The sequence below is a fragment of the Agrilus planipennis genome, unplaced genomic scaffold (genome assembly GCF_000699045.2).
Source record: "Agrilus planipennis isolate EAB-ADULT unplaced genomic scaffold, Apla_2.0 scaffold10, whole genome shotgun sequence".
In the NCBI taxonomy this organism is placed as follows: domain Eukaryota; kingdom Metazoa; phylum Arthropoda; class Insecta; order Coleoptera; family Buprestidae; genus Agrilus; species Agrilus planipennis.
This window is the reverse complement of record NW_020442465.1, coordinates 1,006,021-1,021,830: the sequence shown is the minus strand read 5'-3', so window position 1 is coordinate 1,021,830 and position 15,810 is coordinate 1,006,021. Positions and strand designations below refer to the sequence as shown.

Sequence of the window (15,810 nt, the reverse complement as noted above, 5' to 3'; positions counted from 1 at the left end):
TTGTTTTTGCGAATTATTTGGTTGTTAATATTTACATTCAAAATTCTTCTATTTATGTGAAAAAATACAGATAATCATTTAACTTTTATAAATCCGAATCTGAAGCAGGAGTTAAGAGGAGTAGAAGTAGACCTAGATTAGATTATTGTTCACAAATAGTTAAGGGTGCGGGATGTTCTAGTTTTAGGGAAATGCGAAGATTAGCTCTGAATCAGAAAAAGTGGAAGTACGTGTCCAACTAATCTTAACCCTGACTACCTTATGATGATGACGATAAAATCCGAATCTGAACATCGTCCGGTAGTACAGTGGAATTCGTTTATTATGACTCCGCCAATACTGACCAACCGCTTAATATGAACTAATTGTAGTGTTAAGTTTGCTTTTCATATTAAATTCTCTATAGGAAAGTTTGGATATAATGACTCCGTTTAAAATGACATATCGTTTATTATGACTGATTCTTAAGAAATCATATCTGGCTATAGAGATCCAAATAATTAATAATAACATTTTCGCTCATTTTTCTGACCCTTCTTATGTATATTGATGTTACAATTCATCTTTCTTTTTCTGTTAGTAAATATATACAATTTGTAGCTTTTCTCTCTATTAAACTAAATAACTAACCAAAATAGAAAGTTATTTATTTTCTAAGACTACGTTTTGTATGATGCCCATTTAGGTTTGTCATTTCCCTTCGATGTCATTATAAGCGTATTCTACTATAACCAAAAGAAAAAAAATACGACGAAAATTCTTTCGAAGAAATTCAATTTCATGTCTAATAACGAAAATAAAGTACTAAAAAGTATAAGAAATTATTTAGAGGTGCCCCCGCTAGCGATCTCGTATTTTTCTTATAAAAAGAAAGGAATTATTTTTAGGATCTTAAGACGGCCCTGATTTTAATGAAGTAAATTGTTAATTAGGTGACCCTGGACAAAATATTAGATGTATATACGCTTCTCCGAAACTATTGGCTGATTAAGCAATTATTGCAAGAGATGTCCTTACAAAGTATAAAACAATATGTGACAATATCCAATTTTTTTCAAGTAAACAAATGTCTGCTTGTTGATTTGCACATAAATATAAAGAGCAATAATGTTATTAAATGAATTTATAAATTCAATTAGTGTATTATTGATTACTAGTTACGTATAATGGCTCTGAAATATTGTATTTTGACTATGTTAGTTGTTTCTATCATACTTTTTTTACCGGTACGTTATTATTTTTTTGTTTTTTAATTCAGTATTGTGCAATTTTTAATTTATTTTAGGCCTTTTGCAATAGTTCGATCCTTAAATCACACCATTCAGAAAATGTGATTAAACCAGTTCTTCCTTCAGATGCGTAAGTAAATTATTTTAATTAACAAGGATATGTAAGCATACATTTTCATATTTTATTAAGGAATGTTCTAAAATTTGAATCAATTTATTAGACATCTAGTTCGAACGGGTTCAACTAGTGTATGAGACTTTAAAAATTAATGTCTACTTAAAGTTGCTTTGTTTGAGTGGTTTTCGTTGTATTTAAATGTTAAATAATCCATTATTTCGTTAGAAATTACCTCAGTTTATGTATTATTTGCTTTCAATGATATCTGTAACTTTGTTTGTTAAGTAGCAAACAGATTAACAATTATTATTGTTGTTTCATGAATATTCCAATCGCTGTACAAAGAATCAACTATCTGTAATCGATAATGTTTATAACGTAAACAAAGAATTTCATTGTTTTACTTATTGGGCAATTAACTATATGAAATCCTATGACATTGTTAGTTACTTAATAGTGGATTAATATGCAATATTAATTTGAAATCATTTTTTCGATTTTTTATTTACCCTCGACAAACTACCTCAAATTAATGAGGGAAAAATTGTTGCTGTTATCACACCCGGTGTGATTTAATATATATATAATTAAGTTAATAAAAATTGACGGATCGTTAACTTTGTAGGTCGGTTGGTCGTGGTTGCTGTTGTCACCTCTCGTAGTTTAGTGGTCAGAACATTGGTGCGTGAAGCCAGAGGTCCCGGGTTCGATTCCCGGCGGGGGTGTGACAACAGCAACAATTTTTCCTTCATTCGAACAATCGAAAAAAAGATTGCAAATTAATATTACATAAAACCTATTGGGGTTCCACACAAATCGGGCAAGGAGAAGTCTGTAATTGTTTATATCAAAAGTATGGCGTAATTTAGAATACTTCGTTGAACTAAAATTGTTTTTTAATGTTCAGTCATTATAGTTTAATAGAAAATTGTTGGCTTCTTATATCATAAGTGAGTTCTTTGTTCGTTTTTCTGGCCCTATTATTAAAAGCTCTTAAACGCATGAATAATCTTGGAAAAATCTGATTGGCATGCAAAAATTTGACTCGCGAGCTTAATTGTTTTTGTTTCTTTATTGCACGAAAATATTTGAAGATTATCACGTCGGCAGTGCTAATGTTGATTTTTATTTCTTTTTTTTTTTTCGGGAAAAATACTTTTAATGTCGGTGTTTAGNGTATTTTATAAGAGACTAATATTTCTTACATATCGTATGATCGTGGCTGTTGGATAAGATAGAATAAGAATAAATCGAATGGTCTTCATAGTTTTAAGAAGAACGCGGAAGACTTAGATCAGTGCATCAGAAAAACTTCTTCGTAAAAATACTTTCTACTAGGTGTTTATAATAGACCTTTAAAATATATATTCACTTACCGTTTTCTCGAAAATCAATTGCTCTATTGACGATTGTTTGGTAGACATCTGAAACATAAACAGACCTATGTAACATATATAGTTAAACAATTGGTAATTAAGGTATTTTTATTTTAAAGCAATTATTTATGGGGCCCGAAGGGGGTGGTGGTGGGTTGGATCGGAAGAGGAGGCTTCCCCACCACTGTACCATAAAAAGTTCGTGGCGGTCTCACCCCCATAAAAAGTTATGGGGGTTCAATGTTAATAAATATGCCAATTTTTATACATTTCTAGGCATGTAAATATTTATATAGTCATTCTTAAACAATATTCAAAGTTAAAACTAATGAAAAATACATAAAAATATTGAGAAAGTTATATAAAACATTATTTAAATATATTTATCAATAGGGTAGGTTAGGTTACGTTATCGGGTTTTGTTCAAGTGACCACCCTTTTTTGATTCCCCGCCTCCACCTGCTTGAAAATATTTTTTTTTTATGAATTTTATTTGAATTATAGCGTATGAAAATTGTCAAAATAATCTACTTTCAACACCCATAACTTTTTATGGGGGTGAGACCGCCGCAAATTTTTTATGGGGTTTTACTGAGGTGGCCATCCTGTTTCGATCCCCCTTAACATTTTATGGGGGTGAGACCGCCACGAACTTTTTATGGTACAGTGGTGGGGAGACCTCCTCTTTCAATCCCACCCACCCCCGATGGGGGTGGAGGCCATCATCTAGACATTTACCATTTATGGAATTAATTAGTTAAGAAGCACCTAACGAAGTCGAGTACAGACTTTATACAGTCTGTAACAGTGATGAAAGTTGTTTAAATTGACAAAAATTGATGGCTTTTTGTTCATAATTTTATTGCAACAAATTAGGCGAGAAGTTTTCAGAAACTTTCACTTCCCATTAAATTATTCACACGATACATAGATTATGTACACATATGATTTTTATTTTATAATCTAGGAACAAAAAGCACCCTCACGCATTTGTCATTCGAGGTAGCTGTTTGAGATAATTATATTAGAAGTGAACAGAGGGGTATATCTCCAAGGCTAACTGCTGTGAAACAACATTTACCATATATTCTTTAAAATTGGCCCTAAAAAACAGCCCTTGTAATTACAAAACTCGATTATTATTACAATATTTTTTAATTTTATGTTAAAACAGAGTGAAATGAGGTGCTACATTACTCGGAATAGTTTATGGTTTGGAAATTAGTATGGTAGATATAGAAATTCATTAGGTAAATTTAATGTTTATTGCAACTTTAGAAATAAAACATTTTATGCGCCACGTAATTTGTAACACATATAGATAAATAGTTGCAGATTGGGAAATTTGTTAGATATATAAGTCAGTTAATCCCATACTGTGTAAGGACTTATTACATTAAGCGTGCAGGCTATAAAACGTTCTTTACATCAGGAGTACCTACCTACTAACATAATATTTTTTTTGCGCTTGTTTATTTCGCAAATAGTTGTTTACACGTCGTTAAATTCTTTAGCAAATTTTAATCTCTTCAATCTGGGAACTTAGCAAATGCATGACCTCATTTCGTTCCTGTTCTGTTGGTACGTACGGTACCAGCAGAAATGGAAATTTATTGTAGATGATCTTCTTGCAGTTTATTAGACCGTTTACATATTTTTCACAAGGTTAACAGGTAGAATAGATTGTAATACACATGCATATTTAATTTTTACGTTCTACAGGCAATTTTATTTGCTATTAATTCTTTTGTAACCTTCACTGGTATTATCGACTGTAGCTGTTACGATTTTCCAAGTTGCAAGAAATTTATGAAATGCTCCATTTGTTTAGGGTGCTGCTTTGTAAAATGAAAAAACCTGATATCGTGGTTTTTATTAATAATACATAGATACGGAGTAAAAAAAGATAGTATAGTTAGGACGATCAAAATTGGCAAAGTCCGCATAAAATTATCTGCGAGAATGGACGCATCTTCTTTCTTGTTTCCACTTGGGATTGTAGTCATTTGCTGCGTTTTGAACATGCTCTTGTTATAAAATAATTCGAAGTGGTCTGTATTCTGTCGAAACTGCCAGACGCGGATCGCGGTTTCGATTTTTCTGGATCTCATCAGCGCGTCGCAGACAGCTCCGACAGAACACAGACCAACTTTTACCTGCTGTCTTAACAGCGCGTTTTAGAAAATACCACAAATGGCGCGGTAAACGCCATCTGTAGTACGATGCTACATTTTAGGACGTGCCTATCACGTTGAGGTTAGCTACGCCGGGATTCGTTTCAGCAAGTAGATATCCATATATTTAAATGGACCTTGTTGGAGCATACGTAATCCTAAAATGTAGCATCGTACCACAGATGGCGTTCACCGCGCCATTTGTGGTATTTTCTAAAACACGCTGTTAAGACAGCAGGTAAAAGTTGGTCTGTGTTCTGTCGGAGCTGTCTACGACGTGCTGATGAGATCCAAAAAGATGGAATTATTTTATTTTATTTTATTGGTGTAATGTTATTCCTTATTCTTTGTTGACGTCCGCTGCAATTCCTACCTGACATCTCTTTTCGATGCTTTGCGATATTCCGTACGTCTGTCGTGAGTAAAAGTAGGCGTTCTGCCAGCAGCCGCTTTAGTCTAGTTAGTAAGTTCACAGAAGAAAGTAAATGTGACAGTTTTATTGTCAATTTTGAATGTCCCAGCTATATCTACAGTCAGCACGCCAAGATTGGGGTGTGTGTTGTCTCTTTCTCGCATTAGCCTCTTACGTTCCCTAATGTTGAATATTTTGGAACTTATTATGTTATAATCACACTTAACCAGTCCTTCTACTGCAAAAAAAAGATAGAAAGGAGTGGAAGTACGTGTTTTTAGACCAATATCCGTTTGCTAGTGGTTTGGTTACCATGCTTACATAGAAATAGTAATCACTTTGAACATTGTACAATGAAATTAATAGTACGCAGTACGAAATTGTGAGGTAAACAGTGATAGTAATTCTGTATGCCGTAAGCAATAAGCGAAACTTATTATGCAATCGAATATTTCGTAATTTACGTGATATTTCAGGAAAAACCGAAGTTCAAAAATAACTTTCCTAATCATATCAGATTAACAGCCGTTTCGTATTGTTTAACAAACACGACTAAAATACTGCATATTTTTGGGCTTCAATGAATTATGTCTGTACACAATTAACGAAAGAAAATTAAATGCTGAAAGCTGTTACGTAAATGTACACATATGAAGTTGTTAAGATTAGAACTCCAATAAGTATCCTTTGTGAATTACGTTATATGAATAAAAAAAAACTACTTTTCATAAAATTGTTATGGTTTTCTGCCGGTTCTGTTAAAACGAATTTTTAGGAAATTGAAGATAAGCAACTTGAAAAATAATTTTTATCAGATATGTTATGTCATGTGAGAGATACTTCAAAAGGAACTCAAAACGTTTGTGCTTACATTTTAGATGTCATATTTACGTAGAAAAAAAAACTTTTGGGTGTTTCAATTCCACCAGCCACTAATGCTGGTGGGCGGGCAGTCAGATGGTAGGAAGGAAGGCCCCCTTTAGCCTCCTTTCAGAAATGGTGGTTCGGGTGAGAAAGATGAGACGGACAGAAGAGAATGAAAGATTATCTGTGGAATAATACTGCCCTCACATTTGCCTAAGTGATCCAAGGAAACCACAGAAAAACTTGGACCAAGGTAGATGGACCCAGAATCAGACTGGCGTCCTCCCGAATGCTAAGCAATTATCTAAACCTCTAGGGCCTCTAGGCCATGCCGCTCGTAGATACTACCCAAAGTATATCCTAAAGTATGGCTCCTCTTCATTTCCAAAACTACTTTTATGAAGATAGTTAACAGAACATTACAGAAAAATTATAACGATTTATGTCTTTGATACCCACCGATAGAAATATGTGGTTTATGGCAAAGAAGTTGAAAAACAGTTAGTCAACCTTAAGCCAATATAAACAAAGCACCTGGCAAACTGAAAAGAATCAAGCCAAAATTTTACAAATTGATACTTGCTACGCGACAAGACAGGCCAATTTATGAATGTTGTGTCCTATTGTTTAGACATCAATGAATACATTTCGATCAATTTGATGTACAATAATAAATGTGAGACATGTTTAAAAATAAGTGAGTTATTTAATTTTGAAATCGCCCATTTATTTCTTGCCTAAAGCTAACTTAAGAATTTTCTGTTAACAGAAATTTCTTTCTATTTTTTTAAAGATGCGGTTCGGATTTTTCCAAGTCGATTAATACCTGAAAAGATTTAAATTATACAAAGGGCCGACATATGTCCCAAGATAACAATATAAGACTTTCTAGTTGAAAGCTAGCAATTTCATTAGGCAAACGTAGGTAAATAAAATCAATCAATATGTCGCAGTGAATTACAATAAATTGGCCAGGCATATCTGCTCAAGCAATTCTAGTTTTAATACCGGCTAACTATATAGTATTTGTACATACTTACAGGACTACATCGAGAATAACCTCAAATTTAATTAATTGTTACCTATATTAGAATTTTTAAGTCGTAAATGGATAGCTATTAATCACAATATAAGCAAATCAGAAACTTTTATTAAGCTGCTGTTATATCTTCATCGTCCAGTAAGCACTGTTTTCTTAAGTTTTTCAAAAACGCCGGAAAACAAGATGCTTCTCTGACCTTGGAGAGACCGCGTGACGTCACGATACTGTCGGTAGTCTCTTTTACACTTACTTAGATGCGGCAATCATCATTATTGCATTATCTTTGATTAATTTCGATTATTTATTGGAGTTAACATAAGTTATAATTTATAAAGATGTTAACTAAGTATAAGGCTGCAAACAAGTGAAGAAAACAAACAACTGAATAAATAAATTGCAAGTGTTTTTCTTATGACTCCATATTTACTTATATAATCAATATAATTACCCCCTTACCCCTTACGTTTTTAAATAATAGACGATTTTCTCGACACAAATTAATGTTAGGTAAATTTACTTGAAAAATCTTTTACCCCTGACACGTTGCAGGTTAATGGAATCGTATAGAAAGCAAACCTGATGATAAACAATCTCTTTTTTAATTTCGAAATAAAACACTTAATGTGTCTACTATCTGTCATTCACCATATAACACACCTTGACACATATTTCCTACGGTAAACGTCTCTGGCGCCCACTTTTTGTTTTCTTATGTTACTTACCCTTAACTCAAGTCAACTAAACTGTTAATTTGAGCCAAGGTTGGACGGACGTTGCTTCCCTGCTTTTTTTTTAAACATATACGCTTGTACATTCGCTTATCCTTTCTGTTAAATCTATGTCAGTGGGCCTAAGTCAAAAATATTGCGCTAAAAATACACGAATACACCTCGCGATAATAACACATTTGCCGAAATAAAATTCGCGTGACCTTAAACAAAAAACTATATCCACACGCGATCGAAGAGATAATTGTTGTTGTTGCTGTTAAGTGCAAGAAGTCATTGAGTGACATGTGGCGGCAGCGCGAAATAAAACTAGGACATAAAAAAATAGCGGACGTACGTTTGGTAATTGCCTGATAGTTTCTGGCCAGGATGATTGAAAAATTGAAAGATTATTTTTAAAGAAAACAAAATTTGCGATCTATCCGTGGACTTAGAGAAACATTACCTTGGGCTATACCGACAATGATAATATTTTAGTAACACTTAAATGTAGATAGTAGCTTTATTAACAAAATTGTTGCTTTATATGTGTCAATATCATGCGTTTCGTTTTTTCTCTCTCCTTGTTCTTTTCCTTATCCATATTGTCAAGGGCGGCCTTTGGGGGTGGCGAACAGGGCAACCGCCCGGGGCCTCGCTCTTGCAGGGGCCTCGCACACTCGCACAACAATCTAATTAGAGAAATATTAGGTAGTAATAGTACGTACTACTAATGTTTATTTGAATTTCTTAATAGTTTTAAAAGAAGCCGCAAATTTGCTATCTTTGTCTTTATCAATTTTTTTTAATTTTCGATAAACAATTTTAAAATTGTAAACTTTGCATTTTTCAAGTATCATCATTAAAATTAATTCCACAAAGACGAGGGCCCCGCAAAAATTTACCCGCCCGGAACCTTCCAATGAATAAGGCCGCCCCTGCATATTGTATTCAACATTCTTGCATGAGATCCTGGGTCTGTGATCTGCTGGATCCAACTTTCTTGATCTTCTCCCGTGTGTTCTACGACATGTAGTGTTTCCTCCACTTTCTTACACATTCTGCATAGTTTTTCCCTTTCTGGCAGCCAATACTTATTAGTTTTCGCTTCTGATCTTACCCTGAATCTTGCATATATCTCCAGTTATGTTCTGTTCTGCGTTTATGTCCCTCTTTCAAGTATTTCCGTTTATTGATTGGGTTGATTTCTTTGTATTCCTTTGCGTATTTCTCTGAATTTAGTTTTTTCTCTAGTTTTTGTCTGTCTTGTTCTTTTTCTTTTTATTTCGTATCTTCCATCTTATGAGTAACTTCAAGCTTTGAAATCGAATAATAGGGTGATTTAGTTGAAATACTTATTATAGATTATTTCTCATAGGAGTTAACTGGTTTTGTTATTTTGTTCGTTTGCATTTCTATTTTGTTTTTATTGATCAAATAGGTGTAACTTTGACTTTTTGTTTCAGCTTTAACGGTGAGATTCCTTACCAAAAGGTACATAGGAGAGTATGATCATCAAACAGGTGAGTATCGTAAAAATATGTTTCTCACCAGTCCTAAGACTGGTTAGACACGCACCTCCACTCTTTCCTATCCTGAGCTAATCTTCGCATTTCCCCAAAACTAGAACATCTCACATCCTTAACTATTTGTAAGCAGTAATCTAATCTAAGTGTACCTCTACTGTTCATAACTTCTGTTACTGCTTCTGATATATCTCTAATAAGCCCTTCATGCCTGAGAAGGTTTCCTACTAACCTATTTCGTCTATTTCTTATTGACTTCCATAGTGACCTCTGTTCTCCTATTCTTTTTAATACTTCCTCAATTTTTCGTCGTCATCATCATCATCATAAGGTCGTCAGTCCTAAGACTGGTTGAACACGCACCTCCACTCTTTCCTATCCTGAGCTAATCTTCACATTTTCCCAAAACTACAACATCCCACATCCTTAACTATTTGCGAACAGTAATCTAATCTAGATCTACCCCTATTCCTCTCAACTTCTGTTTCTGTTTCTACTATGTCTATCACTAACACTTCATACCTGAGGAGGTATCCTACCAACCTATCTCACCTATTTCTTATTGACTTCCGTAGAGTCCTCTATTCTCCTATTCTTTCTAATACCTTTTCACTTCTAACCTTCTATATCCATGATATCCTCAACATTCACCCATAATTAATAATTAGTTGCTTTTCAATATTTCAGGCCTATTTCTACCCAACTAAATCTTATCATTTGTTTTAAATGTATTATTGATAACATTATAGCAATTCTATCATTCATAAACTCACAAGTGTTTAAATCTAAAGTAAGCAAAAGTAAAAGAATTTTGTTTACTATTCTCATAGTTTCCAGTAGTTTTATAATTAGAAGTTGTATATTCATTCAAGTTAAAGTGTGTTCAAATATACAATAAATCTATCTTGAATATGTGTACTCCTTGGCTTGATTCGCTTCGTGAATGTATTTTATTGGCGAGTTCAAAAATCTTAAAGTATTATAAGTACGTATTAAATTAATCAAAGTTTTTAAAAGTTTTGGGACTCCTTTTATAAAGCATGACAGTATTAGTTGTTTAAAATTTGTAATGTATATCTAAATAGCTCTCAAAAATACTAACACCTCTGAAAGCAGAATATTGATTACAACCTACTTCGCTCTATATTGGCAAAATTTGAGATTCAAATAACGTAAAACTGATGCAGAACAAAGACAAAAGTCTGTTATTTTTTTCATTAATCCTTCAGTAAACAATCATAAACATTGTTCTATAATTTGCTTTCTTTGGGAAGCCTTGATTTCTAATCGAATTAAGTATTTTTATCTTTAACAAGCACGTGTGGTAAGGTGGGAGTTGGGCTACTATAAATATTTGTTTTATAAGCAATAAAAGTGTCACTTAAGTGTGATTATTGTATGTAAAAAAAAATACGATCACGTTGCATAGTCCCTTACATTTTCGGAAAAGTCCATCATTTTCATGCAGTTAATACAATTATTGGAAAGAAACTGTAAATCAACGTGAGTTATAATGGCATTACAAATTAATTGAAAAACAAGTTGTGGTATAGTAAACATCGGTCTATCTGTCAGCCATTTTACAAAGTGTACTGCGCCATTTCTTATTTTTTAGTGTTTACGATCACTTACGATTAGTGTTAAAAGAAATGTTTTTTTGCGCTTCTTTAACCTGTGAAAGTTCAATATATTCTATGTTCTTTTTCAATTTTTTTCAGAAACTAAGTACAAACATGAAGTGTTAGTCGACGGCGATCCTATACTGTTCGAAATTTTTGATACATGTCCAAAGGTAAGATCGCTTTATGTACATGAAATGGTAATTAAATTAACGTTTTGCAACACCTTTTATACTAAAAAAGACTGGTATGGTTGGGACGATAAAAAGTGGCAAAGTCCGCTATAAATTATTATTATATTTATTATATTATTATAAATTTTTTTTCAGTGTCTACTGGAATTCCTACGTGACTTCTCTTTTCTACGTATACGATATTCCCTATAACGTCTGTCGTGAATAAAAGTAGACGTTCTGTTAGCAGTCGCTCTAGTCTAGTTAGTAAGTTGAAAGAAGAAAGCAAATGCATCCGTTTTATTGCGGACTATACCAATTTTGAATGTCCCAACTATACAGCAATACATTCCATCCTGACTTCTCTGACTTCCTAGGTACCGAAAATTAGTCACTTCTTCTAATTTTTGTTTCCTATCTTTATCTACTTGAGTGATATGTCTTTAAATTGGCGTTCCTTAAATGCGTAGAGGTTTAGACCATTGCTTGGCATTTGGGAAGACACCGGTTCGATTTTGGATCCATGTGCCTCGCTTCTGTGTGTTTATCTTGGATCACTTAGGCAAATGCTATAGGGCAGTAATATTTCACAGTTAATCTTTCACTCTCTTCTGTCTTTATTTCGTTCGTCTCATCTTTCTCACTCCAACCACTAACCGTCCAGTCCTACTTAAGTGGGTCTTGTCCTAGAGGTTTAGGCCATTGCTTAGCATTGGGGAGGACGCCGGACGCTCGTGCTGGGCCAGTAATATTCCACAGATAATGTTTTATTCGCTTCTGTCTTCATTTCGTCCGTCTCATCTTTCCCCTTCCTCCCTTCCTTCCTTCCTACAATTCCCGAAAGGAGGTTAAAGACGGCCTTCCGCCTTACCTTCCGGCGTAGTCCGGAAGGACTGCCCGCCCACCAGCTTTATTGGCTTGTAGGTATGAAACACCCAAAAGTTTTTTTTTAATTTCTGACGTAGTCTGGAGGGACTTCCCACCCAGCAGCTTTAATAGCTGGTAGGAGTAAAATAAGCAAAAGTTGTTTTTACCTCTATATGCAACAAACAGTGTTAATGCCATGCCCCTTTATAAAATACTATATTCTTCCCTAAAATCAGGAATAATATTTTTTTTTGGGGCAGTAATATTGTCAAAAATTGTATACGGCCCACCAAAAAAAAAAGTATGCCACCCCTTTCCGAAAGTTTGCCGCCGTCGTCTACGCTATTTCTCACCCCAGAGGGAATGCTGTATTTTCTTCCTTTGATGCCGTTTAATTTCAACTTTTCCATCAAGAAGTATTTGTTTTCAAAGTTGTTCTACGTCCTGCCTCTTGCTTTAAACTAAAATATTTGTAAGGGTTTTTGAAAGAAGTTTTTCTGGTTACTACTTTTAATAAAGATTATAACGAACTTTTAGAAATAACTCGTTTTTTTTTGCATTCTCTTTCCATTCCTAAAGAAGGCTACCAAAAATTTTGGGACAAGCTCTTGAGGGTAGGTTTTTTATTGAGAGTATGGTTTCAATTATTTTTTTTTTATTTACCTACATAATCAACAATTAAAATATGTATATAATTAGAACTCCATTTCGTGTACAAAACCAATTATTAAAAAGTTGTGTTGTGTTAATGTTTTGACCTACAATAAAAACTTTAAAACGTCGTCACGCGAACGCATGCGAATTTAATGGTTTTTTCATTCTTTTTCTTGACTGCTACTGCTTGTGAACTTGTAATAAAACGACTTTTGTGTTTTTCTTGTATAATTCGAGTCACCTTATTTAAAAACAATGCATGATACATGACCTTTGTGTACCAATATCAAGGCCCCTGTAAAAGTAAAACTTTATTAATAGTCGTCTTGTAATTTCGGAAATATAAATAATTTAGATGGAACATGTCCAAAGTTTGCACTGCGTTGGTCTCTTCCAACCTACCAACGGCATAACACTGTTGTCGCTGACAGTGGTAAAGACGAAAATATGTCTGCATGTTTAGATAGTAGAATTCTTTAATACGTTTTGGCAAATGTTGACTCGTACGTCACATCCAGACTACAACAGTACAAGTCGTGTTAGAGACAGATAAATAATTTATCGAGTGTTTCTCAATGTTAGACAATTTTGTCTTTAAGTTTAAACAAAAAGACCTGCTGTACATGTTTGCCAAAAATGGTATTAGTTTTGCGATTTCTTGTTCAAATTTAGCTTTCATTTGCATCTGTCTGTCTGTGTGTATGTCATATCCGTCTCAACCTTTCATTAACACAAGCAGTATGATGAAGCTAGGATCACTAAAAACTGAAATGAGATTCTTGAAAAATACCAGGTATTTTATCTTAAATCAGATCTTGTATAGTGTATCTAACAACAGGTATTTTAATACTACTATTATGTTTTGGGTTAGAGTAAATCCGTCGGAAATATCTCAATGAGTTCCTAAGTGGTCTGTAAATTTAGTCCTTAGGACTTTTATTACCGTATGTATGCTCGCGAACGGTTAATTTAGAAATTCGAAAAAGGTTGTCAAAGGTATGTTTGGAGCACGGCGTTGTATGGGTGCGAAACATGGACAGTGGACGCGGCGGAAAAGAAAAGGTTAGAAGCGTTCGAAATATGGTGTTATAGGCGGATGATAAGGATAACGTGGATAGAAAAGGTTAAAAATGCAGAGGTATTGGAAAGAATAGGAGAACAGAGGACTCTATGGAAGTCAATAAAAAATAGGCGAGATAGGTTGGTAGGACACCTTCTCAGGCATGAAGGTCTAGTCAGAGACATATTAGAGGCAGAAACAGGAGTTAGGAGGGGTAGAGGTAGACCTAGATTAGATTACTGTTCGCAAATAGTTAAGGATGTGGGCTGTTCTAGTTTTAGGGAAATGCGAAGTTTAGCTCAGGATAGGAAAGAGTGGAGGTACGTGTCCAATCAGTCTTAGGACTGCCGACCTTATGATAATGATGATGATGATGTAAATTATGTATGAAATATACCATAGGGATATAGAATTGTATGTAGCCATCAATGGGCGGCATGATGCTTTGAAAAGTACGAGGTAGTATAGGAAAAAATTTCCACAAATAGCTTAAGTGAAGGTATACAGGTAGAACAAGTCGTTCACTGAACATGAAAATTTCATATTTATTTGTCGATAATTTTCCTTTTTATATCACACAAGCTAGATTGCATGATTTGTTGGACGTGTCTATCTGGGAATATCACCTGCTTCTGTGGAAGCCGATTTTAGCTATCCAAACTCTTACAATTACTAGAAAGCTTTAAACTGCATTTGTTGGACTTGTTACTTTATTATTTTTATGAAAGATGACTTAAAAGGAAACGTTGATAAGTCCTTGTAAGACTATTTTGTGTATATGCAATGTATTAAATTTTGAGAAATTGGGCAGTTTCCTATTTATATTTGTAACAAGTTTTGGTATTCAATTTGTTCTTTCAGCATTGAAATTAAGACATTTTTTTTTTTTCAAAAAGTTTTTTTAACGTATCTCCATACAGGCATGTATTTTAGGGGTTTTGACTGACGCTATTTCAACAACTAATTCAGAATCTGATCTATTAATAATAAGACAATTTCTTTGAAATCAGTTCGATGCACTGCTTAGATATACACTGCTGATTTATTACTTCAATTTTTCTACGTTTCCTACAGGCTTCAATTTGGTTACTATTGCAATTAATGTTTTACCTGATAGAAATTCCTTTCAAGAGCACTTAAACATATATGTATAAGCATGATCTAATGTAAACTAAATAAATATTTTTTCTCATAATAAAGAGGTCGACGGAAAGTAACCTACGTTCACGTTTTGAATAAGAATAAGCCCCGCTCGATGCCTATAAATTTTAATGTATTAATAGATTTTTTTAAACATGAAGATTTGTGCGGCAACTCTGTCCCAAATTTCATCGTCTTTTTCTAAAAGCTGAATCTAGAACGGGCCATCTCACCCACATCAACGATGTTTAACCACAATACCTTCATAAAATTAGTTGACACGGTGATTTATAAAGTAAACAAGCAAGTAATAAAACTCGATTTGCTTACAAAGAATACGAGTGTTTACTACAGAGAAAGAATTTTGTAAATTCTCCAACAAACGTTGTTATATATATATAGTTAAGCATAAATTTTTTGGGGATCGTTGATAATAACGTTTTCACAATTGTACATAAAAAAAAACGCACAGGTACAATTGGGGCGCCAACAACAAATTTACTTGGAAGAAAAAAAATTTCTTTTATGGGCTATCCTCTGCTTTATATCCCTACTACTAGTTCCATCCTGACTTATCTGACTTCCTAGATACCTAAAATCGGTAACTTCTTCTAATTTTTCTATCTTCTATCTTTATCGAACAAAATAATTCGAAGTGGTCTGTATTCTGTCGAAACTGCCAGACGCGGAAAGCGATTTCGATCTTTTTGGATCTCATCAGCGCGTCGCAGGCAGCTCCGACAGAACACAGACCAACCTTTACCTGCTGTCTTAACAGCGCGTTTTAGAAAATACTACAAATGGCGTGGTGAGCGCCATCTGTAGTACGATGCTACATTTGAGGATTAC

General features: G+C 33.9%; 1 protein-coding gene and 1 long non-coding RNA gene across 2 annotated transcripts in view; one reads left to right on the top strand and one right to left on the bottom strand.

Moving 5' to 3' along the window:
• The window catches only part of LOC108732441 (ras-related and estrogen-regulated growth inhibitor), a 25,852-nt gene that overhangs the window by 7,430 nt on the left and 2,612 nt on the right, over nucleotides 1-15,810 (top strand). Inside the window, exons 2-3 of the mRNA XM_018463247.2 lie at nucleotides 9,389-9,445; nucleotides 11,167-11,240. Of these exons, the coding sequence (XP_018318749.1) occupies nucleotides 9,389-9,445; nucleotides 11,167-11,240 (131 nt within the window). The remainder of the gene's footprint in view (nucleotides 1-9,388; nucleotides 9,446-11,166; nucleotides 11,241-15,810) is intronic.
• LOC108732443 overlaps nucleotides 2,723-15,810 on the bottom strand; it is a 100,437-nt gene continuing 87,349 nt past the window's right edge. The window contains exon 3 of the long non-coding RNA XR_001937090.1: nucleotides 2,723-2,771. This is a non-coding gene — a long non-coding RNA (uncharacterized LOC108732443). The remainder of the gene's footprint in view (nucleotides 2,772-15,810) is intronic.